Consider the following 25,656-nt stretch of genomic DNA (forward strand, 5'->3'; position numbering starts at 1 on the left):
TGGCGGAGACAGGAAAATGGCTGCGAGCAGCTCTGTAGCTCCTGTGGCCGTGACGGCTGCTGTGGGGCAGGTCCTAGCAGCCAGCAGTGGTTTCTCAAACTTGCGGGAAATTAAAAAGCAGCTACTGCTTATCGCGGGCCTTACCCGGGAGCGGGGCCTACTGCACAGTAGCAAATGGTGAGATGTTGGCGTCTGAAAGGACCGGTCTTGGCTCCTTGGCCTTGGGGGGCTTGTGTTTTTTGATTCGGTTTGCGTCTTATTCCAGGTCCGCAGAGTTGGCCTTTTCCCTGCCTGCGTTGCCTCTCTCCGAGCTGCAGCCGCCACCGCCTATTACAGAGGTAAGGACTTCCCTGCCTGTGCTCCCCAGCCACCGGAGAGGTGCGGAGTGCCCTGTCACTTGAGGGGAGTGTTCTGTCTGGCAGGAACGTTTGTAGAGAGGCTGCACGCGTCTAAAGAGCTGGGTGTTTTAAGCCATTTTATTTGGGTGGATTTTGACTTTTGAAAGATTTGCTGGGGCTCTTAAACTGGAGAAAATTACTAAACCTTGTTTAAGGCTTCACCCTTTTAGGACAATATTCATAACGGTGAGAAAAACAAAAGGTTTTTATAACAGTGAGATACTAGCTTAGGATTCAGACAGTTCTGGGGTCAAATCTAAGACACACTAGTGAGTTTTGGCAATTTACTTACCCTCCTGAGCCAGCTTCCTCATCTGTGAAATACAGATAATAGTTTTTTCTTTATGGGGTTATTGAAATTATTAAATGCGAAATGAATATATTTTCTGTGTGTAGTCTGTGCTAACTATGTTTACATTGTCTGTGTAGTCTGAATGATTTTCATCATAATCCACTTTGTTTTTCCTGAGGTTGCCTTTTTTTGATTCCCCCCACCGCACAGACACCTAAAAACAATGAATATTTCATACTCTAAAAGATAAAATGCAAGTGAGGGGAGTAGGGAAAGAAATACGGAAAATGGTGTGTGGCTGTAAAGAAGGCGACCAGGATCCTAAGTTGAATGGCTGTGTTTAATACCTGTTGATTTTGTGGAGAAACACTGAATATGTTTTGTGTTGGTGATATTTAGGGAATATGAAATTATTATAGTTTAAATCAATGTATCCAAAGAATTTAGGGGAGGATTGTATCTTTTCACTTAAATGTACATCATTCATTTTTTCAACATAGAGAATTATAACTATTCTGTGCTTTCAGCAATACAATTATGTCACAAATTGCCTGAAGTACAAAAAGTGTAAGTAATTACACAATATATTGCATTTATGCAGTAATTTGAAAGCCAGGAGGAGGGAGTGTTAGATATTAATGCCAAACATTTTCATGACCTTTTTACATTTCTCTTCAAATCTGTATTATTACTCCTTGTTACAGATGAAGAAGTGAATAGTCAGAGAAGCTAAGTAACTTTCCTCCTAATATGAAACAAGGAAATGAATAAGTCATAGTTTGAACCCAGGTTCTTAAAACCAAAACCATGCCACTTCCTACTATATTTGCAGAAACAATACAAATTTCTGAATGTGTTGGTTTAGTTTTTTAAATTTTAATTTTTCCCCCTATTTTTTATTTTGAAAAAATTTCCTGACTTTCTAATAAAATAAATATGTATAATAATTTATATGGCTATACATGTATGTGTGTTTAGAAGAAGAGAAATAATTATTTTCTTAAATTTTGAAATTAATGATTATGCTTCTGGATTTGAACATTTTTGTCCTTTCCCAAGCTTTAACAGAAACTTTTCTCTAGGAGGATGCCCAAGATATGGATGCTTATACCCTGGCCAAGGCCTACTTTGATGTTAAAGAATATGATCGGGCAGCACATTTCCTACATGGCTGCAACAGCAAGAAAGCCTATTTCCTGTACATGTATTCTAGATATCTGGTAAGGCTATTTTAAGATGTCATTCTGCCTTTAGTGAAGCTGTGATATTTTGAACCAAGGGGAAAGGGTTAATTTTTTTCTCTTGTTTTCTTGAGCTGTAAATTGACATATAGCATTGTGTAAGTTTAGCATAATGATTTGACTTACATATATTGTAAAATGATTCCCATATATTGTAAAATGATGCCCACATTAAGTTTATTTAGCGACCAGCATCTCATATAAATACAAAATAAGAGAAAGAAAAAAAAGTTTTTTCCTTGTGATGAGAGCTTTTAGGATCTACTTGCTTAACAACATTGTCAACTGTAGTCATTAATATGTACAACCCAATGTTTATTAATCTTCTAACTGGAAGTTTGTACCTTTTGACCACTTTCATCCAATTAACCTCCTCTGACCCCACCCCTCACCCATCTTTGGTAACCACAAATCTGGTATCTTTTTCTGAGTTTAATTTTGTTTTTTCAGTGCCACATATGAGTGATATTATACAGTATTTTCTTTCTCTGACTTGTTTTACTCAGTGGAGTGCATTCAGGGTCCATCCATGTTGTTGCAAATATCAGGGTTTCCCCCCTTTTCTCTGGCTGAATAATATTCCATTGTATATATAGAGTATTGCTTAGTGATGTTTATATCAGTGACCAACTGCTTATATGATAGTGTTCCCAATAGGCTATACCATATAACTTAGGTGTATATAGGCTATACCATCTAGGTTTGTGTAACTACCTTCTATAATGTTCACCTTGAGAGTTTTTGAGTGACACTTGACTGTATACTACAGTGTTTATTCTTCCATTGATGGACACTTATGTTGTTTCCATTTCCTGGCTATGAATCTAGAGGTCAGATATAATATATTTTGACATAATATATTTTCATTTGCTTCCAAATGAAGGTATCCCCAGAAGCAAAATTGCTGCATCAGAAAAAGTTTAATCTTTTAGTTAACTTAAAATAGATTACTTGGTATTTATAAATACTTTAAAGTAATAGAGAAGATATTGCAATTAAACAAAAAATGATGGTATGGAAGAAAATATTAAAGCTATAGATAGATTTATTATTGACAAAGGTGTTGGGCACATCTTTGGAATACATATTCATACAGCTCTTTTGAAAGTCAATTTTGACAGGCTATGTCAATTTGAAATACTGTAACCAAATAATTCCCCTTTAAGAAATGTGTCAAATAGAAGACATACTTGAATATATATGCACAAGAATTATATATAGGGCTCTTCATTGAAGTATTTTTTTGTAATAGCCAAAAATATATTCACTTAAATATCCATTCATCAATAAATCCATCAGTGTCTGTCATTTTCTGTGAAGGTGAATACTCAGTTCACTTGAAAGGGTCAAGTATCTTGTTAAGTGCATCAGGAGACTTTGGGAGGATACTAAAAGTAGTAGATCACTGTGTAGCTGTGAGTGGTAAGGATGGGTACTAGATAAGTGGGGTCAAGGATGGAAGAATTTATATTTTGGATTTGAACCATATTTTACTGTCTTGTCTAACACAGTATGAAAGTTAAAAAAAAAAGGCATATCTATATATCTTGAGATGGAAACAGCTCCACCATCTCGATAAGTGATAAATATGATCCTACTTATATAGAAACAGCAATGCAAATTTATATATACATAGGTGCTTACTTGTGTATATGTAAATAAATTATAAAAGTTGTGGAAACATATATGGCATCAATGATTACCTCAGAGAGGAAAGAGATTAGTGGGAGAAGCTATCAAGGGAGCAGACTATATTGTAATCTGTATTCTTGTGTATTTCTTTTATTCTATTTTTTTCATAACCTTAGATTATTTTTTAAAAATTTATTTATGCATGCAAGAACTGGGGTACAGGCCAGAGGTACTGGGGGTGAGAGGATTCACCAGAGACAGAGTGGGGAACAGAACAAGCAGATCATTGAAATACACTGCTGAGGGGAGCAGCAGGCAAGACAGGAGAAGTCTGCTTCACCATGTAGATTAGCTCCCTGGCTGGGGATGGAAATCAAAATCGTGTTGCAGTGGCTGGCGAAAGCTTGATGGTGCTGAGACTTTACCCCTTGCGCCACCAGGGAGGCCTGGTCATTTAAAGATCTTTATGCTTATTAGTTAATATTATTGTTCAAGAATTAGGTTAAAGTTCTAACTAAACTCATTTGTTGATCATTTTATAATACATGTAAGTCAAACCATTATGCTGTATACCTTGAATTTATACAGTCACTTACGTCATTTATATAGTCACTCAATAAAATAGGGGAAAATTGGAAATAAGCATGTTTTGGGCCTCCCCGATGGCGCAATGTGTTGAGTGCAGCGCTGTGAAGCTGTCTGCAGCCTCTGCAGCGCAGGTTCAATTCCTGGCCAGCCAGGGTGATTCCCATATGGCACGGCAGACCTCTCTTGTCACACCCGCTTCTCCCCTCAGTAGTGCTCTCAGTCTGTCTGCCTGTTCTGCTCCCCACTCTGTCTCTGGTGAATCCTCTCACCCTCACGCTCCTCTGGCTGTACCCCAGCTATTGTATAAATAAAAAAATAAATATTTTTTTAAAAAAAGAAGCATGTTAGAAAGTCTTAGTTAATTTTTAAATTTATAAACTCTTATAATTTTATTTATAGTACATTTGTTATTTTTGTTTCAAGCTGTTAAAAGTTAAGAATGTAAATGACAATACGAGTAAAATAATACTGTATTTACTAATTTAATTGTAATTTATTATTTTACTGTGTACTTACGAATGTAACTTTACTACTTTTTTTTTAAACTATATGCTCATTTCCAGGTGTTAGCATAGAAGTATTTGTGAAGTATAGTGCTTCTTGTGATTTTGAACTACATTTAATTCATCTTTGTATTTACAACATAGTGTCTTACAGCATTTGTTGAATTCATCTGCTATTCTCCAAAGGCTTAAGCTTTCACTTATTCTTTAGGTACTGGGTACAAGGTATGTTATTGGGATGTTGTGCTTCAGGTCCACTTAATGGACAGAGCTAGCAATATATGTATGTATATACAAATGTGTGTGTATATATAGTTGTGTATGTATATACATATATATTATTTGTGTGTATACATTTTAATCTATACTCTGTACCTATATATTAAAAGCTATAAATTTATGCTAATATTTCCAACTCCAATTCATATCACAGGGATCATTCTAGTTTTTACTCTTCCATGTTTGGAACTACTTATTATATCAGTGAGAAACTTCCTGAGATTATCAATAATGTATTAATTGATTAACCCTCCTGTATATCTTCAGTTCCCATTTCTACTCTCATTTCTCCCCCATGTGGATATCATCCTTATCCTACTTGCTGGGCCACCTCTGTAGGATACCTTCATATTCTGCTTGGACTCTAGCACCTGTACCAGAGTCCTTCTTCCCCCAACCTGAATTCCCAGTTTGACTCTTAACATTCTGTTCTGGACCACTGTGTCCTTCTATCCTCCTGCATCCCAGTTGCCTCCCTTGGTTTTAAGACTAAAATAGCCTAAATAGATATCTTTCAAGTTGTCTGTGTCCTAGAAAATATACTGATAGCCATTATATTTGTTTTTTTTTTTAAAGATTTATTTATTTATGCATACAAGAACTGGGGTATGGGCCAGAGTTATGGGTGGTGAGACGATCACCAGAGACAGAGTGAGGAGCAGAACAGGCAGATGTACTAAATTACACTGCTAAGGGGAGCAGCTGGTGAGACAGGAGAGGTCTGCGGCGCCATGTGTGTTAGCTCCATGGTGGGGGATTGAACTCATGCCGGCAATGGCAACAGCTTGATAGTGCTGAGACTTTAAACCCTGTGCCACTAGGAAGCCCACCATTATATTTGATTGTGGGAATTTCCATTTGCATCTTATATGTTGTGTTTGAAATGGGATTAACTGAAGCCCTTCTAATAGTTTTTCTCTATGGGATGATTACTCTTCATGGCTGATTGTGTTATTAAGAGTTGTCACTTAGGGCCTCCCCTGGTGGCACAGTGGTTGAGTGCTGGGCTGCGAGGCTGCCCGTGGCCTCTGCAGCGCCTGTTCGATCCCAGGCCACTGGTGAGGGTTCCACATGGTGCGCAGACCTCTCCTACTGCGCCCACTGCTCCCCTCAGCAGTGTACTTCGTCAGTCTGCCTGTTCTGTTCCTCGCTCTGGCTCTGGTGAATTCTCTCACCCTCCTGCGCTTCTAACTGTACCCAGTGCTTGTATAAATAAATAAATAAATAAATAAATATTGCTTTAAAAAAAAAGAGTTGTCACTTAGTTAACAAAATCATGAGCTTAAGCAAGATGTTTTGAAATTGGGGTTTTAAAAAATTGTCTTACATAAATTTTACCTGTGCAGAAGCACTAATTTGGACAAGTTATGGGAGAAAAAGCAACATTTCTAAAGTTGAGGATAAAAAATGAAGTCTGAGTATTTACTTCTCATTTGACAATAATTTCAAACTGACAGAAAAGTTGCAAGAATAAAAATAGTACAAAGAACACCCATTGTACCTTTTGTCCAGATTGATCTGTATGAATATTTTATTTGCTTTAAATTGCTCTCTCTCTCACACACACGCACACACACACACAGTGACACACATACACATTTTTTTCTCGGAATTATTTGTGAATAAATTGCAGATAAGTTACTGCTAAATGTTTTGTTTATCTCCTTAGAGTAAAGGTATTTTCTTAATAATCACAGTATAGTTGTGAACTTAAGTGTGTATAACATTGATACCATACTTTATTCTTTAATTAAAATTTTATCAGTTGACATTGTTTCACCTATGGCGTTTCCCTCCAGTATACTCTAGGATTATCAGTGCATTTAGTTGGCATGTCTCTTTAATCTCTGAGCTGGAATATTTCCATAGACTTTCTTTTCTTTTAAGACATTTTCATTTTTTCCAAGTTTGCAATTCTCCCTTCTCTTTTTCTTTTTAAAAAACACCTTATTTTTTTGGGTCTCCCCTGGTGGCGCAGACGGTTGATCGCAGCTCTGTGGAGCTGTCTGCAGCCTCTGCAGCACCGGTTCCATCCTGGCCCACCAGTGAGGGTCCCACATGGCGTGGCAGACCTCTCCTGTCTCACCCACTCCTCCCCTCAGCAGTGCATTTCGTCAGTCTGCCTGTTCTGTTCCCCGTTCTGTCTCTGGTGAATCCTCTCTCCCACCCGCGAATCTGGCCTGTACCCCGGTTCTTTATATAAATAAATAAATAAATCTTTAAAAAAAAACGACTTTATTTTTAAGAGCTATTTAACTTTACAGCAAAACTGAATGGAAAGTGCAGGTGCTCCTATATATTCCCTCCTCACATACACATGCCTCTGCCACCATCAATAACCCACACCAGTGTAATACATTTACTGAATCATTTAACCAACATTCACGCATCATTATCAAAGAAAGCCCACAGTTTACATTATACTGTTTATGTTGTATAGTATAAGTTTTTACCCCCACTTTTTTTTTTAGATTCCAACCCATTTATTAATAAATGATCTATTTTTTTAAAATATTTTATATAATTCTTACATCATTTTTCATCTTTGTACAATGTATGCATTTTCATTTTGGTTATATTCCCCATACAGTTGCACCCCCTTATTTTGACTCTAGTTCTTCCTCTCTCCGCCCCTCTCTAATCTAAGCCCCTTTGTTTTTTTAAGATTGAACATTTTTCATTTTAGTTATGTGTTATGTTTCTGTGTTATTTTATTCAGGTTATACATACCTGGCCAGAATAGTGTATAAATGGAGTGTCCTGGGCATTGCATCCAAGTATTATTCAATATCCATAGGCTCTTCCTTACTAATGTTAATTTTGATGAGCCAGTCAAGATATTTTCCATTGTCTTCATAATAGAGTTGCTGTTATTTCTATTGCACTAATGAGCAATATGTAGTGACCAATAATTTAATGCCAAGTAGGTATCTTGCTTATAAAAATTTCTTCCCTAGATTTAATATCCAATGTTAATTCCCACTTGAATTACTCCTTACTTTGTTGTTGAAAAATGGTGATGATGTTTCTTTCTACGTTTACTACTCACTATTTGGTGTTCTACTCTAAGCGAGAGCTTTCCTTCCCCTTCTCCACTTATTTAGTATCAGTATGAACTCAAGGATTCTTGTTTTTTTGTTTATTATTGTGCTAATTATTTTGGTCCTTAAATTTTCCTGAATTTGGCCAGTGGCATCCTTTAAATAATTTTTTAAAATTAGTGGCCAATAGTAGATGCCATTTTGGTTGGACTTGGGGCCTTTAGGTAGAACCAGACTGTTAGTTTAAGAATATGTTTCAGGGCCTCCCCGGTGGCGCAGTGGTTGAGCTCTGGGTTGCGAAGCTGCCCACAGCCTCTGCAGGCCGGTTCGATCCCTGACTGCTCCCCGGCTACCGGAGGAGGGTCCCACATGGCGCGCAGACCTCTCCTGCCACCCGCTGCTCCCCTCAGCAATGTACTTTGGTCCTTCTGCCTGCTCTGCTCCCCGCTGTGGCTCTGGTGAATTTTCTTACCCTCCTGTGCTTCTGACTGTACCCAGTGCTTGTATAAATAAATAAATAAATCTTTAAAAAAAAAAAAAAAAGAATATGTTTCAGTGGGCCTCCCTGGTGGCGCAAAGGGTTAAGACGCAACCTCTGAAGCTGTCCACAGCCTCTGTAGCACGAGCATGAGTTCGATCCCCCGGCCGGCCAGGGAGCAACCCACATGGCACAGCAGACCTCTCCTGACTCACCTGCTGCTCCCCTCAGCCGTGTACTTTGGTCAGTCTGCCTGTTCTGTTCCCCACTCTGTCTCTGGTGAATCCTCTCACCCCCCTCCTCCACCCCTCCGGCCTGTACCCTGGCTCTTGTATGCATAAATAAATAAATCTTTAAAAAAAAAAAAAAAAAAAATATGTTTCCGGGGCCTCCCTGGTGGCGCAAGGGGTTAAGCACAGTACTGAGAAGCTATCCACAGCCTCTGCAGCATATTTGATCTTTGGCCAGCCAGGGAACTACCCATATGGTGCAGCGGATCTCTCCTCTCTCGCCCACTGCTTCCCTCAGCAATGTATTTCAGTGAGTCTGACTGTTCTATTACCTACCTGTTTCTGGTGAATCCTCTCACCCCCCTTCCCCAGCACCTCTGGCCTGTACCCCAGTTCTTGTATGCATAAACAAATAAATCTTTTTTTAAAAAAGAATATGTTTCAGTATAAATTGAGTAAAGACCTATGTGCTGATTTTGTCTTACAGTCTGGAGAAAAGAAAAAGGATGATGAAACAGTTGATAGTCTAGGTATGACTTCTTTTTCCTTACCTTTTGGACTGAAGCAGGGGCTGCAAATTTAAATGCCTTCAGGCACCAAGCAGGTAATATAAATATATGAAATGGACTGAGAAGGACTTTTGCAAATGGGAGTGCACAGTTGGACAGTTGTTATCCAGCTTCAGCTGAGGGCTGCCTTGTGGGAATGTGGGACTGGTGTTCTTAGGGCTTTCTTCCCTTGCCCTGCAACTTCAAAGTGAAAATTCAGATTTTTAACATTGATAACTAATTCAAACTAAACAAAAACCTGTATGGGTCTAACAAAATAAGACTGCCGATCAGTTATCAGTTGTGGTTTCTGGGGTAAAGTAAACAGGTTATGTAAGATATCACTGACTACTTGTGAATGTCTGCTGGAAGTTCAGGTATAACTGTGGTTGATGCCACAGGAAATATCTAGGTCTCTGAAAAGAAACCTTCCTTTAATTCAGAGTGTTTCTTTCCTAGGTCCTCTGGAGAAAGGACAAGTTAAAAATGAGGCTCTTAGAGAATTGAGAGTGGAGCTCAGTAAGAAACACCAGGCTCGGGAACTTGATGGATTTGGCCTTTATCTGTAAGTAGTTGTTTCAGTCATTTGGAACTTTTTCTAAAGTAGTATCCTGAGTAGAAGAAAGATGCTATAAAGCATTAACTTGTCCTGTGATTGTTTCCTTCTTTCCTAGGTATGGTGTGGTACTTCGCAAACTGGACTTGGTGAAAGAGGCCATTGATGTGTTTGTAGAAGCTACTCATGTTTTGCCTTTGCATTGGGGAGCCTGGCTGGAGCTCTGTAACTTGATCACAGATAAAGAAATGGTAAATTGAGATGTGAAAAACCCTCTGCTCCAAGTCTTGTAATTCCATGTTAATGGGGTAGGGCAAGAGAGTTTTGCTAAAACTTTTAGTTATGGGAGCTCTTTGCTCCTTTTCAAATTGATTTCACTTTGGGGAGGTCATCATTTGAAAGAGCAGTTTCTCCCTCCTGTTCAGTAGCTGTTGGATTTGTATCTTATTGTATTAAAATAGCTTTTCACATTACTATTTTTCACATTCATGTTGGATTGTAACTTGTTTATGGACTAAATGCTGTTTCTTTTAATTCCAAAGATGGAATTACAAGGTCTCTCTGGCATCAAAGATTATATTGAAAATATTTTTAAAATGTCATTTGAGCTGTCATAGAACTCTATAAAAACTTGGAGATTTATTAATTAATGAAATAATGTATTTGAAATTGCTATATTTATTGGTTCATTCATATTTTGTCGGTCAGTATTAGAGTATGTTTTTATAGATTCTATTTTGCTGTTCTTGAGTAATTAATGGAGGTGACAGAACATCTCTTTTTATTAACTCTAATGAGCCAAAGATCAGTTGATTTCTTAAATCTGTGTCTGACATCTTATCTTGGTTTACTTGTATTCACCTCACTGTAATTGCCTACTAGACTTTTAGTGGAAGTTTCTTTTATCTCTGAACTCAAAATATACAAAACCAAATTTCTTATCTTAAAATCTTTTTTTCTCTTAACCTGATAGACTCACCATTACTTTTTCTCAATACACCTCAGTCATACTTGTCTTTTCTCTTTCTTTTATCATCCTTTATCTAATCAGTCACCAGACATTGCCATGGTTACCTCCTCGTATGCATTCCTTCCTCCTAGTTATCGTCTCAAATTTGGATTAATTATACATAATAAATACTTTCTATCTTGCTTTCTCATGGTTATACTCCCATTTCCAAACCAAACTTCTTATGACATCCATATCATCATGTCATTATCTTGCCCACATTACTGTAGTTTCCTGTTGCATCCAATTTCTTGTTGTACCATAGGACCCACCCTACCAGTTGAGTCTTAATTTTCCATTACTTCTTAGCACATAGCCTCCCCTCAAACCAAGTTAATCTCTTCACAGTCGTCATACTGTTTTTCCTCCACTTATCATTGCCCTTGTATTTTTTTCTCTGCCTTGTCCATTTTTCTATTCAAATCCAACCCATCCTCTAAGACTCATCTCAAATCCTATCTGTTCATTGATGCCTTCCCCAGCTAGGCCATACCTCCCTATTATGCTTACAGTCCTATTCACTTCATTGAATTACCCTGTGTTCATGAGAGAGTGCTTGAATCAAATTTTGGTGATAAACTCCTTTAGATTAAGATAGTTCCATGATGTTCATTTGGGAAAGAGCTCAAAGTATTATTAAGTGTGTGTCTCTCTCTCCCGCTGCCAGCTAAAGTTCCTGTCTTTGCCAGACACCTGGATGAAAGAGTTTTTTCTGGCTCATATATATACAGAGTTGCAGTTGATAGAGGAGGCCCTGCAAAAGTATCAGAATCTTATTGATGTCGGCTTTTCTAAGAGCTCCTATATTGTTTCCCAAATTGCAGTTGCCTATCACAATATCAGAGGTGAGTGAATAAGGACAATGAAATCCCTTTAGATTCTAAGAGGTGTATTGTGTTGTTTTTTGAACTCTTTATCTTTTTTTTCTACAGATATTGACAAAGCCCTCTCTATTTTTAATGAGCTAAGGAAACAAGACCCATACAGGATTGAAAATATGGACACATTCTCCAACCTTCTTTATGTCAGAGTGAGCTACTTCCTTTGCTTGGACTTGATTAAGCTTTCTTGTGCTTTAATTTCCTGGGTTATTCGGTAGCTTAGGGGTTAAATCTTAGTGCTATTACTGTGACAGCCTGAGTTCAAATCCCCTTGCCAGGAAGCTAACCCACATAGTACAGCAGACCTCTCCTGGCTCGCCTGCTGCTCCCCTCAGCAGTGTTATTAGTAGATCTGCCTGTTCTGCTCCCCCACTCTGTCTCTGGTTAATCCTATCACCCCCTGCACCTCTGGCCTACACCCCAGTTCTGTGCAAAAATAAATAAAATTAAAAACTAATAATAATTTCCTGGGTTGCATTGTCACCCATTTGCATTAACTACAAGAAAAATAACTTCAAATGTTCCAATTTTTTATGCTTAGATTGTCTTTCTCTTTCCTTTCAGAGCATGAAATCTGAGTTGAGTTATCTGGCTCACAATCTCTGTGAAATTGATAAATATCGTGTAGAAACATGCTGTGTAATTGGTAAGAGTCACTACTTTTTTTTTTTATCTTTATTGGAAGTAATGTAACTATAACAACAATGTAAGTATCAAAGTTAGCAAAATTAACTATAGAATGTGAATGCTCATTGTAATCCTGCCTCCAAAATTTTTTGGAACTTGACTTCAGAATGTTTTTCTGTGTGATAAAATGTGTGTGTACATGTGAGTTTGCTTGCAGAAAAGCTATGGATCCATCCATTACTTGGATCAAAGGTGTGTAAGTTTTAAACTTTAATATCACTAAAAACTTTGTAAGAATTTCCAGTTCTGTGAAAAGAGGTGAGAATATCTGTTTCTCTGTATCAGGATTCTCATTATTGGCACTGTTGACATTTTGGGCTAGATAATTTTTTATGGGGGTCCTTTGTATTATAGGATGTCAGCAGTATCCCTGGATTTTACCCACTGTATGCCAGTAACAACCCCCACCTCACCCCAGCTATGTTTGTAGATGATAAAAATGTTTGTAGATACTGCCACATAACCTCTAAGCATCAGAATCATCCCTGGTTGAGAACCAGCACCTTATGTCCTTGGCCATACATGTGTGACTTGATAATTAGTTGACTGATGAATGGCTACTTTTAGATAAAATTAATTTAGTTGGTTGTGATTGAAAGCCTAGTAGATTCCCTGAAGGTGAAAGGATCTTCTTGGGACATTGGTGAAACTGCATTGAGATCATTTATATCTTTCTATGTCAGGATATTGTTTATAAACTGATAGAATTCTATTTTTTTTTTTTTTAAAGCTGATAGAATTTCAGTTCATCAGTCACTTAATAAATATCTCCAACCCTTCAGGAAGTTGTAGCCTAGTATGGGAAATAAGCATTAAAAAATAAAATAAAATAAAAAATCCTGTGGGAACATAGGTAAAAGTAGGAATAAATTACCTTTTCAATACCAGAGCATTATGGATAAAGTATAAAGCCCATTAAGGTGAGGGTGGAACTCCATTTTTTTCAGAAAAGATCTTTTGAGCATCTTTTTTTTTTCCATAGAAGAATTGGGGTGTAGGTTAGAGGTGGGGGGTGGTAGAGAGAGGATTGACCAGAGACAGAGTAGGGAGTAGAACATATACGTTTACTGAAACATACTGATAAGGGGGGCAGTGGGCAAGATGGGAGAGGTTTACTGTGCCATATGTGGGTTTGCTCCCTGTCCAGGGATCTAACTCAGGCCATAGTGGTGATTGCGCTGAGACTTAACCCCTAGGCAACGGGGGTGGGGGGGGTTGGGGGGGTGTTTGAGCATCTTCTGAGTGCTAGGCAGTGTGCTTTGTATTTCAGCATCTACTCTAATTTCCTATTGAGGAAGAAGAATGAGAAAACAACTGTAATACAGTGGGTTGAGTGTTGTGATTGTGGTAGATATAGGCTGCTAAGAGAGCACATAGGAAAGATAGCTAATCCAGTCTGAGATTAGGGAAGTATCACCTCAAAAGGTGATACTTGAAGGATGGGCAGTAATGAGAGCGTTTAATAAAGGAGAGTATTCACTTCGGAAGGGAATGGAAGTGTGAAATAACATTGTGCTTCGAGTTCAGTGTTGTGAAGCATGGTGTGGGAGAATGGACAAAATAGGGTCAAATCTTGAAGAACCTCTTTTGCTTTGCTAAAAGTTTGCATTTTTTTAGGCTTTTTCAAGATCAACATTAATAGAACTGCTTTGATCATTGTTGGAGAGAGATGCTTAGACCTCTACTTTTTTTAATCCCTTTAGGTACTTCCTTAGAAATCTAGGCTCTAAGTAAATAGTTGGAAAATCACCAATCTAAAATGTACTCTAGAAATGTCCTATCTTTATTACGAAATGTGTGTATGAATTCTGTATCCAAACGAAATAAGATAAAGAAAAAACATTTTTTCCCTTTAAACCAGACTCTGTCTTAGATGAAGTATATTTCCCAAGGGAATGAAGATATTCTTTTATGTACAGTTTGACTTTTCTGCAATGACTTGGGGGAAATGGATTATGGTTTCATGCCCACTCTGTGCAATGCTGCGGACTTTCATTTTTCCTTTCGAGTCATTCATATTTTCGGTTTGTTTTTCATTTAGGCAATTATTATAGTTTGCGTTCTCAGCATGAGAAAGCAGCTTTATATTTCCAGAGAGCCCTGAAATTGAATCCTCGATATCTTGGGGCCTGGACTCTGATGGGACATGAGTACATGGAAATGAAGAACACATCTGCTGCTATTCAGGCTTATAGGTGAGCTTCTAGTTTGGGGGTGAGGTGGAGCAGTCAGTGTTAGGATCTTCTGTTGAACCTGCATATCACTGACCTTGATTCTGTCCTCTTACCAGTCTCTCTTCCATTTCTTAGACATGCCATTGAGGTCAATAAGCGCGACTACAGAGCCTGGTATGGCCTTGGGCAAACGTATGAAATCCTTAAGATGCCATTTTATTGCCTTTATTATTATAGGCGGGCCCACCAGCTTCGGTAAGTCAGGACATTTGACAATGTGTTTGCTGTGGGATGAGCTATACTCTCTCTTTTGGTAGCTAAATCATAGCTTTTGGTAGCTAAAATCATAAATAGTTTTGACTCTGAGTTAAAACTTCTCACATGCTTTTTAGTCATTTTCGTGTAGTGTGTTCTAATGCATTAGTAGTATAATTGTGAAAACAAAATACTGTAATTATGTGAAGTAGTGAGTTCAAGGCCAGCTCTTGGGTAGATTTGAAATGGTGGTAGTGATGGTTCCTCTCTTGAGGACTTTATTTTTAAAGTCTACCTATTCCTTTTCTCCCTCAGGCCCAATGATTCTCGAATGCTTGTTGCTCTAGGGGAATGTTATGAGAAACTCAATCAATTAGTAGAAGCCAAAAAGGTACCTCAAATTGGGGATTTGAGTGGATATCTGCTGTTTGAGTTAACAGTTGGGCAATTTGTGCCCTAAATTTTCCTTCATTCTTATTTGTCTTCATAGGAAATTCTGAATATTTGTAGGTGCATGGGCTAAAAAAGCAATGCTGGGCTTCTATCATCAGTGGGAATGTCAGTATGTAGTCTGAACCTATCAAAACAAGTAAAATTGCCTTGCATTCTGCAAATTTGAACTTCTGGGAGGATTGCAGGTTGTGAGCCTTTATGTGATTGGTTATGGCACATGGGTTGATAGTCAAAGTGACCAGTTTATTTTTCTGACAGTGTTATTGGAGAGCTTACGCCGTGGGAGATGTGGAGAAAATGGCTCTGGTGAAACTGGCAAAGTGAGTCAAAGGAGTGAAACACTATTGATATTTTGTTGGCCTCTCTGATATGGCGGGCCCTGCATGCTCTAGACCTGTAGTCATCATCCCACGTGAATGTGGGCGTTTTCTAGGGTGTATGAATGAATATTGGTGGAAATGTAGCCATCTTGACTTAAGAGAATACCATTTTTCTTTGAAAAGGGGACTACTTTTCAGTTAGGCAAGGGATCAAGAATGAATTGAGGAAAGAAATGAAATAAAGTTTTAATGTCAGAACTGTGTAGGAAAACTACTTTGAGTACTGACCTCCTGATAAGGCCCAGGAAAATTAGGAATAACTCAGAAAATGTAGGCAAAAGGGTACTTGAATGTCATTTCATTCCTGAGTTTCTTTTCCATATTTTATGGATCCAAAATGTTTGGTATATTTTTATTATCTCACTCGGTGCTACCAGAATATTTCTGTCAAAGTATGTTATTGAGCTTAATTTACTATTTCTCCATCACCAGTGGTAGTGATTCTAAACTTTGATGAAGTAACCATCCATCTGGGCATTAATACTATTTTTTTTTAATTTTTTTTTTTTTAATAGAGGCATGTTTTATTTATTTGTTTGTTTGTTTGTTTGTTTTGTTTATACAAGCACTGGGTGCAGTCAGAAGTACGGGAGGGTAAGAGAATTCACCAGAGCCAGAGCGGGAGCAGAGCAGGCAGGAGGACCAAAGTACACTGCTGAGGGGAGCAGCGGGTGGCAGGAGAGGTCTGCGCACCATGTGGGACCCTCCTCTGGTGGCCAGGGAGCAGCTGGGGATCGAACCGGCGCCGCAGAGGTCGCCGGCAGCTTCGCAACCCAGCACTCAACCGCTGCGCCAGCGGGGAGGCCCAATACTATTTTTTTTTAAAGATTTATTTATTTATACAAGCACTGGGTACAGTCAGAAGCACGGGAGGGTGAGAGAATTCACCAGAGCCAGAGTGGGAAACAGAACAGGCAGAGTGACGAAATACACTGCTGAGGGGAGCAGCGGGCGTGGCAGGAGAAGTCTGTCGCACCATGTAGGACACTCGCCGGTGGCCAGGGATCGAACTGGCACTGCAGAGGCTGCGGGCAGCTTCGCAGCCCAGCGCTCCACCACTGCCACCAGGGGAGGCCCCATTAATACTATTTTGTGTCCTTCTGTGCCATATGTCAGAATTTCTACTTGTCCATATAGTTTCATTTTTTGCCTTAATCATGTGCTTCTACTTTTTATCAGTAGCTTGCTTTGTGAACTGATTTGTATTTAAAGATCATTTTCTTTTGTAGGCTTCATGAACAGTTGACTGAGTCAGAACAGGCTGCCCAGTGTTACATCAAATATATCCAAGATATCTATTCCTGTGGGGTATGTGTCTTAAATATTAGAGCTGAGATGCTGACCTTCTTATCACCTCAGTCATTCTTGTTTTCTCTATCTAGGAAATAGTGGAACACTTGGAGGAGAGCACTGCATTCCGCTACCTGGCGCAGTACTATTTTAAGTGCAAGCTGTGGGATGAAGCTTCAACTTGTGCTCAGAAGTGTTGTGCGTTCAACGATGTAAGTATCAGTTCGTTAATAAAGAGTTGGAATTTTAGGGTCAAATATATGAGCTTTCTCATGTTCTCAGGGTATGGAACTTATATACCAGCACACTATACCCTGTTTTTGAGAGCAGCCTTGGTCATGTTTTGAAACAGTTGCCTAACTTTGTTTCAGACCCGGGAAGAGGGTAAGGCTTTGCTCCGGCAAATCTTACAACTACGGAACCAAGGCGAGACTCCTTCTACCGAGATGCCTGCCCCCTTTTTCCTCCCTGCATCACTGTCTGCTAATAACACGCCCACACGCAGAGTTTCTCCACTCAACTTGTCTTCAGTCACACCATAGTTGGCTTTCAAGCCAGCACATTGCCAGACTCATAGTAAGCCTTAACTCCAGGTAAAGAATGGCCACATCTGGTCTTCCAAGGACCTTAGCTTTTTTTGTTAGTACAAATGGAAGCAGCTCCTCAGGAACAGTTTATAAGACTCACTTTAAGAGGCAGACTAACAGAAGAATCCTGGCAGGAACATTGTTTTTTCTTTGCCAGTTAGAAGCACTTCTCTGTTTTGCTTAGAGTGTCTGTAGATCTTGGCCTTCTTCCCAGACGTTTTTCTCCCCCTAAAACATCCCTTTAACAGCACTTTAGCACAGGCAATGCTATAAGAACAAAGTTTTAATGCTGCTGGGAGTACCAGAGCATTAGAGAGGCAAGGAAAGGAGTTAAGTCTGCCACCCTATCCTCTGGTGGCAGTAGGATCACTGCATACCCTAAGGTCAGGGCACTGGATAGGCATGACGTGATTTTGTTCTTGGACTTGCTGAGCATGATTATTATGATGTCAGAGATTGAGTTTAAATGGAGTGAAGCTCAACGTTTGTTATTCCTGGAGGGAGACATTTTTCCAAAACATGGTTTTGAGGAGGCTTCTAGCTTTGAAATTGGAATTATTAGAGTTAAATAAAAGAGGGGCAAGAAGAATCTAACTGAGCCTGGGACTGCAGATGGTCCTTTCTGAGGGTAAGAGACATTTATAGTTAACTTTATCCCTACAAAAGCGAAGCAAGGAGATAGGATTACAGGTAATTTCATGGACATTTGGAATAACTCTGTGAACAATAAACTCACTTCAAGCTGGCCTGTTGTAAATATTTTTGATATAATTTCTTTTTTCCCCTTCCATCTCCAACAATGTTTTTGTCAGTCTTCATCTCATTAAACAAGGTTAAAGGAATCATTTCTGCTGTGCTCTTGGAAGGCTGAGGCCTATGCATGTGTATTTAGTAGGAGGTAATATGTTACGACTATGTAATAGCTGCTGTAATTAATTTATACAGTAGATGCTATGGATTATTCTGAGTTCAGGGCTCAGCCTTTTATATTAAGGAAGATTTAGAATATATAACATCCCTAGAATTAATTTCTTACCAAGCTTTCTTAAATTAGCTGTACACTAGTTACTGGTCTCTACTGCCATTCCTGTATAAGATTTCTTATCCTTTTATAATTTTTACTTTAATGATATTGCTGAATTTGGAATTCAAATAAAAAATGTGAATAATATCTTTAATATAATTTTTTGTGTGCATATACATAAAAAAGCATGAGATTACATAGGTGATTATATATTACAAGAGGGGAAAAACAATGTCTTGAGTATTGCATTCTGGACAGAGTTTGAGGTATATGGTAAAGCTTGAAAGAGACCTGTTTAAGCTGAGCAGCTTTCCCACCTCAAGAACAACGAGTACTCTCCTAGCCCACAGTCTTAGTACTTTTTGCCAAAAGGCCCAGATTTTAGTAAAGGGGAGCATCGTGAGCGCAGGATCCGGGCATAAGGACTGCAGTCGGTTGAGCGTTGGCAGGTGGGTGTTCGAGGAAGTAAGTTTCGAAGAAATGGTTTCTTCCCCGGGGGCTGCTGGCTTGGTTGCTGATTTTCCTGATTGGCTCCAAGGCGCTTTTTGGTAGAAGAAGCCTGGCCTTGGAGTTTTAGCATGGTATACTGCTCCGCGATGCAGGCTGCCTTCTTCCGAAAGTCCAGTTTTACTAGCATCATGTTATTCTGCAGCTCAGCCAGGGTCTGATCCTAATAAGATAGGTAAATTTATAGAAAATAATCTGTGTCTGGTGCATTAAAGAAACAAGAGGAGAAGGTAATACATATGTCCTTAACTACTGGCTACTAACAACTGTGTCTACAAAGGTTTTTTTTGTTTTTTTTTTTTAAATCAGAACTTAAATGAATAGGGGCTATTTTCTTTAAGAATCTAAAGAAAAGGCATTCATTAGGAGGATATTTTCTAACACTGAAGGTGAATGGTATGAGCTTGAATAAGTTTACTTAACTTTCAAGAGCCTTAGTTCCTAGGTATCAAATGCTGTGTCTAGTCTAAGATGTACATTAAAATTTTTTTTATCATCTCTAATCAGGAAGCATGTTAGTGATGACAAATGTTATAGCTTAGTTGTGTTTTGTTTTAGTGATACATACAATATCGGTTTCCTATAGTACAAGCATTTTAGATGAAATGTGATATAATCTACCTCTCTAGGATTGTTGTAATAAAAAATGCCTATAGGGCCTCCCCAGTGGCGCAGCAGTTGAGCGCTGGGTTGCAAGGTTCGATCCCCAGCTGCTCCCTGGCCACCAGAGGAGGGTCCCACATGGTGCGCAGACCTCTCCTGCCGCCCGCTGCTCCCCTCAGCAGTGTACTTCGGTCCTTCTGCCTGCTCTGCTCCCTGCTCTGGCTCTGGTGAATTCTCTCACCCTCCCGTGCCTCTGACTGTACCCAGTGCTTGTATGTATAAATAAATAAATAAACAAACAAACAAACAAATAAAAACATTGCTCCTTCTAAGACAGCCATGCTTTCCAAAAGGGGGGGAAAAAATGCCTATAGACTAGCACAATACCTTGTGCTTAATGAATGGTTAATTTTATAGGAAGAAAAACTCCCCTCACTGTGTGATCATCCTAAAAATCTGCTTCTCATTCTCCTCACATATACTCTGGAGTGGACAGATGAGAGAGAAGGGGATAAAAGGCTGCCCTAACCTGCTTGATTAAGATGTCATCACAGGTGGTCAGGGCTTGGCGAAGTTTTCCTGCTCCAGTGCTGTGGCAACAGGCTCTTTCTGCTGACTGAAGAGACTCACCAAGTTTCTGAAGCTCTGTCCTCAGCAGCCTTATATTCTGAAAAAGGAGGGGTAGGAACCAGACTATGGCCAAGAAACCAGGATAATGATTTGGAGGAGTCAGATGACCATTTTAAGAGAAGAAAAAATTACAAGGCTAGATAGCTGATTGAAGTAGCCGCTTTCCAGGAATGTGAACAAAATAACATCTTGTACTCATATGAACCAGGGATTGAGTGTTGGGAACTGCCTGAGGTAAGAGCTTTGGTAACAGAAAGGGACTTACCTTCTGGCCCTCCTCTAACTTCTTGTCCACATCAATGGTGAAGGGCTTGGCTGAGGGTGGTGGTTCTAACATTTTCTGATACTTCTGCAGCTCTGAGGGAAAAAAAGAGAACTTTAATATGTAGGTGTTCTAGCCTTGGACTTGCCTCTTTAGGTAACAGTAGCTTGAGCAAATATTAAAAGTGAGGCCACATGTATCCTAGAGTGAAAAGTTGAGGATGTAGCTCTCAGTTAAAGAAATTATGTTGGAGCTAGTGTTTGAAGAGCAGCTGTTCCCTGAACCGTTGTTATGGTCCCTGCCTTCTCTCCTTCCATACCTTCCTTGGTAGAGTTTAGCTCTGCTCTGCACTGATCCAGTTTAGCTTTAACTTCCTGAAGCTGCTGGCTGGAGGAAGAAGCCATCAATCTCTGTGACCGTCGTAGGGTCAATTCGGACTCTGATTGTTGATGGGCCATTGGCTGCTGTTTGGCTTCCTGCAAGACAGCTTCTAGCTCTTCAATCTTTTCATCCCGCTCCTAAGAGGGAAGTAGAAAGCACAATTCTGTCCACAGTCCAACACATACTGCAGTAATAATTGAACAAATGAACAAAGCCTTCCCTTATACTCATGCCTTAAAAGCCTGTTTGTTAGCACTTTTACCATTTCCTAGCTAACCAAACCCTTAATTCACTAAACATAGATGACACATGTACACTAAGGAGATCAGAGAAAAGTGAGTTATATATTCCTGGCGCTACTAGTTTATAAAATCTATTTACTTCAGGTAAAATCTATTTACCTCAGATGGGGGTCTGAGCAGGTAGGTGGGGTTGGTTCAGGGCAACTCACCTGCAGCTCTTCTTGGTAAAAACTTGTCAGTGACTCCTTGAGGATCTTTAATTTCTCTTCATACTTTTCTTCTAATAGTTCCTTTTGGGTGTCCAAATGTTCGCTGTCAGAAAGTAGAAAAGAGAAAAAAAGATTATAAGGAGTGACTGTGGAGGATAGGTAGTTCTTGAGGTCCAACTCCACCCTAGTCCCTACTTCCCATCTGTTGATCCAGATGACAGACCAAGAGAGGTCACTTGGCTGGTACCTGCACCACTGTTCTCGTTGTCGCATCTGTTCCACCATCTCATTGCAAATTTCATCACGGAGCTGCATCTCCAACTGTAACTTTTCCTGCCGTTCTTTCAAAAGCAGTGCTTTCATGGCATCCACCACCTGTAGGAGCTCCTAGTTGGGACACATGAATCAGAGGCATCAGATGCCCATGCCCCAAATAGGCACAGATCCTTCTGGAATGCAGAATGAAAAATGTGAGCCATCAAGCTGATGCACTAAAGCTCTTGCATTCTTACCTCCTTGCCATACATAGAGATGTCAACTTCATTTTCAATGTCTTCATCAAGCCCCGGGTTTAACTTAGCACTTGTCTCTAAGCTGGGAGATGCCCTCAAGCTGTGTTCTTTGATGAATGAGTGCAATAATGGGAATCCCAGTTGAACTGGTGGAGCATGCACAAGCTAGTGGGGGAAAAAATTTGAATTCATAACTAGTACCTAATAACTTCTTTAAATGAAAGTACCAGCTCAAAGTGAGCAAATCATCTACCTACAACTTCTTACCTGGCTGGCAAGAGCTGAGAACTTGGCCACATGAAGGGTCTCATCATAGGCAGATGCACAGGGATGCACATTGACAATCATGCAGGAGCGACCTCGACCTGTGAAGAAGCCTTGGAAAACTCGAGTCAACTTGCTGTCGCGGAAGGGAATCAGGTTCTGCTTTGACCTGGCAAGGAACCAGAGAGAAAAGATCTGTGAACAGAACTCCATCCTTGGGTGTATCCTAGTGGTGACCAAGATGCTTCAGCAAATTGCAGAGGTCTGCAAATTGCAGACCACTGGACCACAGCTTGTAGTAAAAAGTTTACCGGTTCTGCTGGTTTTGGCGCAGGGCAGCAATACAGCGGCCCAGAGTGTGCAGAGAAGTGTTAATGTTTCCTGCTTCCTTCAGCCGCTCACCACTCTTTTGATCTTTGCAGCGCTCTGAACCAGCCAGATCACAGAGTGACAACCTAGAAAGATGCCAGGCAGAATCTGACATGAGGATTGTATGTTAGGAGCCTTCCAGTTCTTCATATATAGTTCTGGGCAGGAGAGAACCCACCAAGAATCTCTATCCAAGGAAGGGCAACAAGAATCTAACATAACAGATAATTCTTCTGAGGACCTCCTTCTCCCTCCCACTATCCTTTATGGCCAAGAAGCCCAGATCTCTAAATGGAAAAACTTACTCGCTGATCTTGGGGACTATATCCCCTTCCCCCTGAAGATGTAGGATCCGGATTGAGAAGATGCTATGACTGATAGTTAAGAAAAAGAAATGTCAGTGCACAGCTTACATGACCAGGTGGGAGACTATTATTTTTCAGGAACACAGCAAGAAAGGTTTACTGTTGCAACCCATTCACCTGCGGCTAGAGTTCTGGTTCAGGTGGGTGCTGGCAAAGCTCTGGTTTTTACGGCCCACTTTCAGGAGTTTCCAGGCCTCCTCAGCATCCTGAACATGAATCCAGTTGAGATCTGAGGCCAAGGAGAGAGGGGCATACATAAGATAGGAACACCTTATCTCTTTCCAAGTTCCCTCCAGGGTTCAAGGCAGCCTCCTTGTGCTGCTCCATACCTTTCACATAGGGATTGCCATTCTGGTCCTCACATAGTCGAAGAGTCTGCCTCTTGCGTTGCTGGCTAGGCGGTTCTAACAGGTCATAAAGTAGTTCATTGTAGATCTCAAAGTAAGAAACCCAGATGGAGAAGCGAATATCTGTAGGGACACTTATGGGAGCAGTATCTGGCTGTGCCCATCGGTGACTTGTTTCTGGGGAAAAAGCCAAGGTACAGGGTATCAACCTTAGGGTACTCCATCTCCCCCTTGGTCCATGGAGGCCTCAAAAAGTGGAGGTCAGGTTGTAATCCTGACAGCTTTTAGAGGAAGGGGCAGGAATTTACCTAGGACAAAGCCCAGTCATGATACATACCATCCAACTGAATACTGTTGGTAAAATGACTGGTGGAGGAGATCCCCGCAATACCACTGTCAAAACTGGTGCTAGTACCCGGCCGACTTTCAATGTAAACGCTCTTCTTCAAGGAGGTGGACAGCTCCTCCTGGAGGGACCAAGGGAGATGATAAGCACAAAACTTTGTGGAGATTTGCCCCTCTACCCTCACCCCCAAGGAAAGCAACTTTACCTCTTGGAGGCCTCCATTTAGCAGGGCTAATTTCTTCATTTCTTCCTGCCGGATTTGTTTATTGTCTAGCCAGATTACCTCATTGAAGAGCAAGGGCTTCAGATCAGGTGTTGGATGAAGCTGGCCTTGGAGGCTATTGAAAATCAGAGCCAAAGACCTTGGCAGGATGCCTCCATCCTTGATGGTACCTGGAGACATGTGAAAGACAATTGAGGCAAAGCTCTTTCTCCCCTAACTGGCAGCATCAAAAGATAATAGATCACACATTACAGGACAATCAACAATTTTGTGAGATTTACTACTTACCTTGAATTGTGTGGGTTTTCCCTGAATTGGTGACTCCATATGTATAGATGAGCCAGTTCTGCCCTTTGAGTACCTCCTTCACCATCTCTTTTACAGTCAGGTTGAAGAAGGATGCCTGTCCCACTTCTGGTCCAAATAGCTAGACACAGATCAAGTTTCTGAGAGTCCCATCTTTTCTCTTTCACTCCATATCTGTGCAGAGCCAGCAGATGCATCCCTTCCTGGATGGTTGGCTCTGGAGATGACTTAAGCCACTACTTCCCACTGTCGTACCAGTTGCTCCCAAAATACCAAGGACTCAACCACTCTGCCCGCTCTTTTATCTAAATCAGTAAATAGGAATGTTATCTACTAAGTCTTATGCTGCATACACTATGGGACAACTTAATGGTCTCAAAAGTGGGTTTTAGAGATGGATGGTTCAAACAAATCCTAACTCTACTACTGATAACTTACATTGCTTCAGCAACATTATTTTTACTGAACCACAGTATCTTTGTCGGGACAATAACAATAATGGTACTACAACTGTTAGGAATTAATGTACATGAAATACTTGACACTGTTTAGCACATGAAAAGGGTCCTCAAAATTGTAGACAAGCATCTTAAGGGACTCAGAGTAAAAAAGCTTCCTTCTAGGGCCCTCCCTGGTGGCACAAGGGGTTAAGTCTCAGCACTCGGAAGCTGTCGGCAGCCACTGCAGCATGAGTTTGATCCCCGGCTAGGGAGCTGACCCACATAGTGCAGCAGACCTCTCCTGTCTCGCCCGCTGCTCCCCCCAGCAGAGTATTTCAGTAAATTGAGCTGTTTGGCTCCCACTCTGTCTCTGGTGAATCCTTTCACTCCCCTCCCCTAAACCTCTGGCCCACACCCCCAGTTCTTCTATGCATAAATTAAAAAAAAAACCAAAAAACGCTTCCTTCTAAAGAGGGAGTAAGTTGCCTCTATATTTTGCCCCTTTTCCATAGCTCAGCACCTCAATACCTGGGAAAAGGTGAATCTGTGGGTGGCTTGTCCAATTCCCCGCTCATTGCTCCTCTGCGCAAAGGAGTCTTTAGGTGCCCGTAGAATAAGAGTCTCCACATTCTCAATATGGACACAACCCTGAGAATGGGAACGACACAATTTTTACAGAAGTGAACATTTCTGGGAACATTTTCTGCACTGCATCTTTCCACCTTGAATTCTCTCCCCTCAGATGCTTACCTGATCCTCCTGCCGTTCCAATTCTGAAGGTAACAAAGGTCTGACTCTCAGGTATACTTTCACTTTCTCCGTACTATCCTCAGATGGAACCTGTTGCAGAATTCCAACCAGAACCACAGATTAGTCTTAGCAGTTATCTCTAAGCAGATGGGCAAACAAAGCACAATTTCTGGGAATCGTGCTAACATTATACCCATTCTGCTTAAAATGTCTTTGTCTAGCTAGTCTTTGGTTCCATGAATATTCCAACTTTTCTACTACTTTACCAATCTTCCCTGTCTTTCAGTATTATGCGAACCTGGCTTGCCACAACATATCTAAGAGCTGGTTGACTGGTATAAAAATCAGCATGTGATATTATGTAGTAGTTCAGC

At 40.2% G+C, this 25,656-nt stretch overlaps 2 protein-coding genes across 3 annotated transcripts in view; one reads left to right on the forward strand and one right to left on the reverse strand.

The window, feature by feature from the left end:
- CDC23 (cell division cycle 23) lies at nt 1-19,979 on the forward strand. The gene is made up of 16 exons (XM_037509222.2): nt 1-177; nt 266-338; nt 1,773-1,910; nt 9,170-9,212; nt 9,690-9,795; nt 9,905-10,037; nt 11,463-11,640; nt 11,728-11,825; nt 12,241-12,322; nt 14,405-14,558; nt 14,673-14,792; nt 15,108-15,183; nt 15,504-15,565; nt 16,855-16,933; nt 17,008-17,127; nt 17,287-19,979. The coding sequence occupies exons 1-16, from the start codon at nt 17-19 to the stop codon at nt 17,455-17,457; spliced, it is 1,794 nt and encodes a 597-aa protein (XP_037365119.1). The 5' UTR covers nt 1-16; the 3' UTR covers nt 17,458-19,979.
- Nucleotides 18,645-25,656, reverse strand: part of KIF20A (kinesin family member 20A) — a 9,494-nt gene continuing 2,482 nt past the window's right edge. For both annotated transcript variants that reach the window (XM_037509229.2, XM_037509230.2), the window contains exons 3-19: nt 25,283-25,372; nt 25,061-25,180; nt 24,075-24,213; nt 23,769-23,956; nt 23,555-23,684; nt 23,200-23,394; nt 22,988-23,099; nt 22,811-22,879; nt 22,448-22,591; nt 22,140-22,305; nt 21,873-22,037; nt 21,608-21,747; nt 21,361-21,463; nt 20,848-21,046; nt 20,532-20,623; nt 20,166-20,303; nt 18,645-19,196 (exon numbers count right to left, since the gene is read on the reverse strand). In XM_037509229.2, the coding sequence (XP_037365126.1) occupies nt 18,879-19,196; nt 20,166-20,303; nt 20,532-20,623; nt 20,848-21,046; nt 21,361-21,463; nt 21,608-21,747; nt 21,873-22,037; nt 22,140-22,305; nt 22,448-22,591; nt 22,811-22,879; nt 22,988-23,099; nt 23,200-23,394; nt 23,555-23,684; nt 23,769-23,956; nt 24,075-24,213; nt 25,061-25,180; nt 25,283-25,372 (2,508 nt within the window). In that variant the 3' untranslated portion in view covers nt 18,645-18,878. The remainder of the gene's footprint in view (nt 19,197-20,165; nt 20,304-20,531; nt 20,624-20,847; nt 21,047-21,360; nt 21,464-21,607; nt 21,748-21,872; nt 22,038-22,139; nt 22,306-22,447; nt 22,592-22,810; nt 22,880-22,987; nt 23,100-23,199; nt 23,395-23,554; nt 23,685-23,768; nt 23,957-24,074; nt 24,214-25,060; nt 25,181-25,282; nt 25,373-25,656) is intronic.

Source organism: Talpa occidentalis, unplaced genomic scaffold (genome assembly GCF_014898055.3).
Source record: "Talpa occidentalis isolate TD23 unplaced genomic scaffold, MPIMG_talOcc4v2.1 talOcc4.13, whole genome shotgun sequence".
Classification (NCBI taxonomy): Eukaryota; Metazoa; Chordata; class Mammalia; order Eulipotyphla; family Talpidae; genus Talpa; species Talpa occidentalis.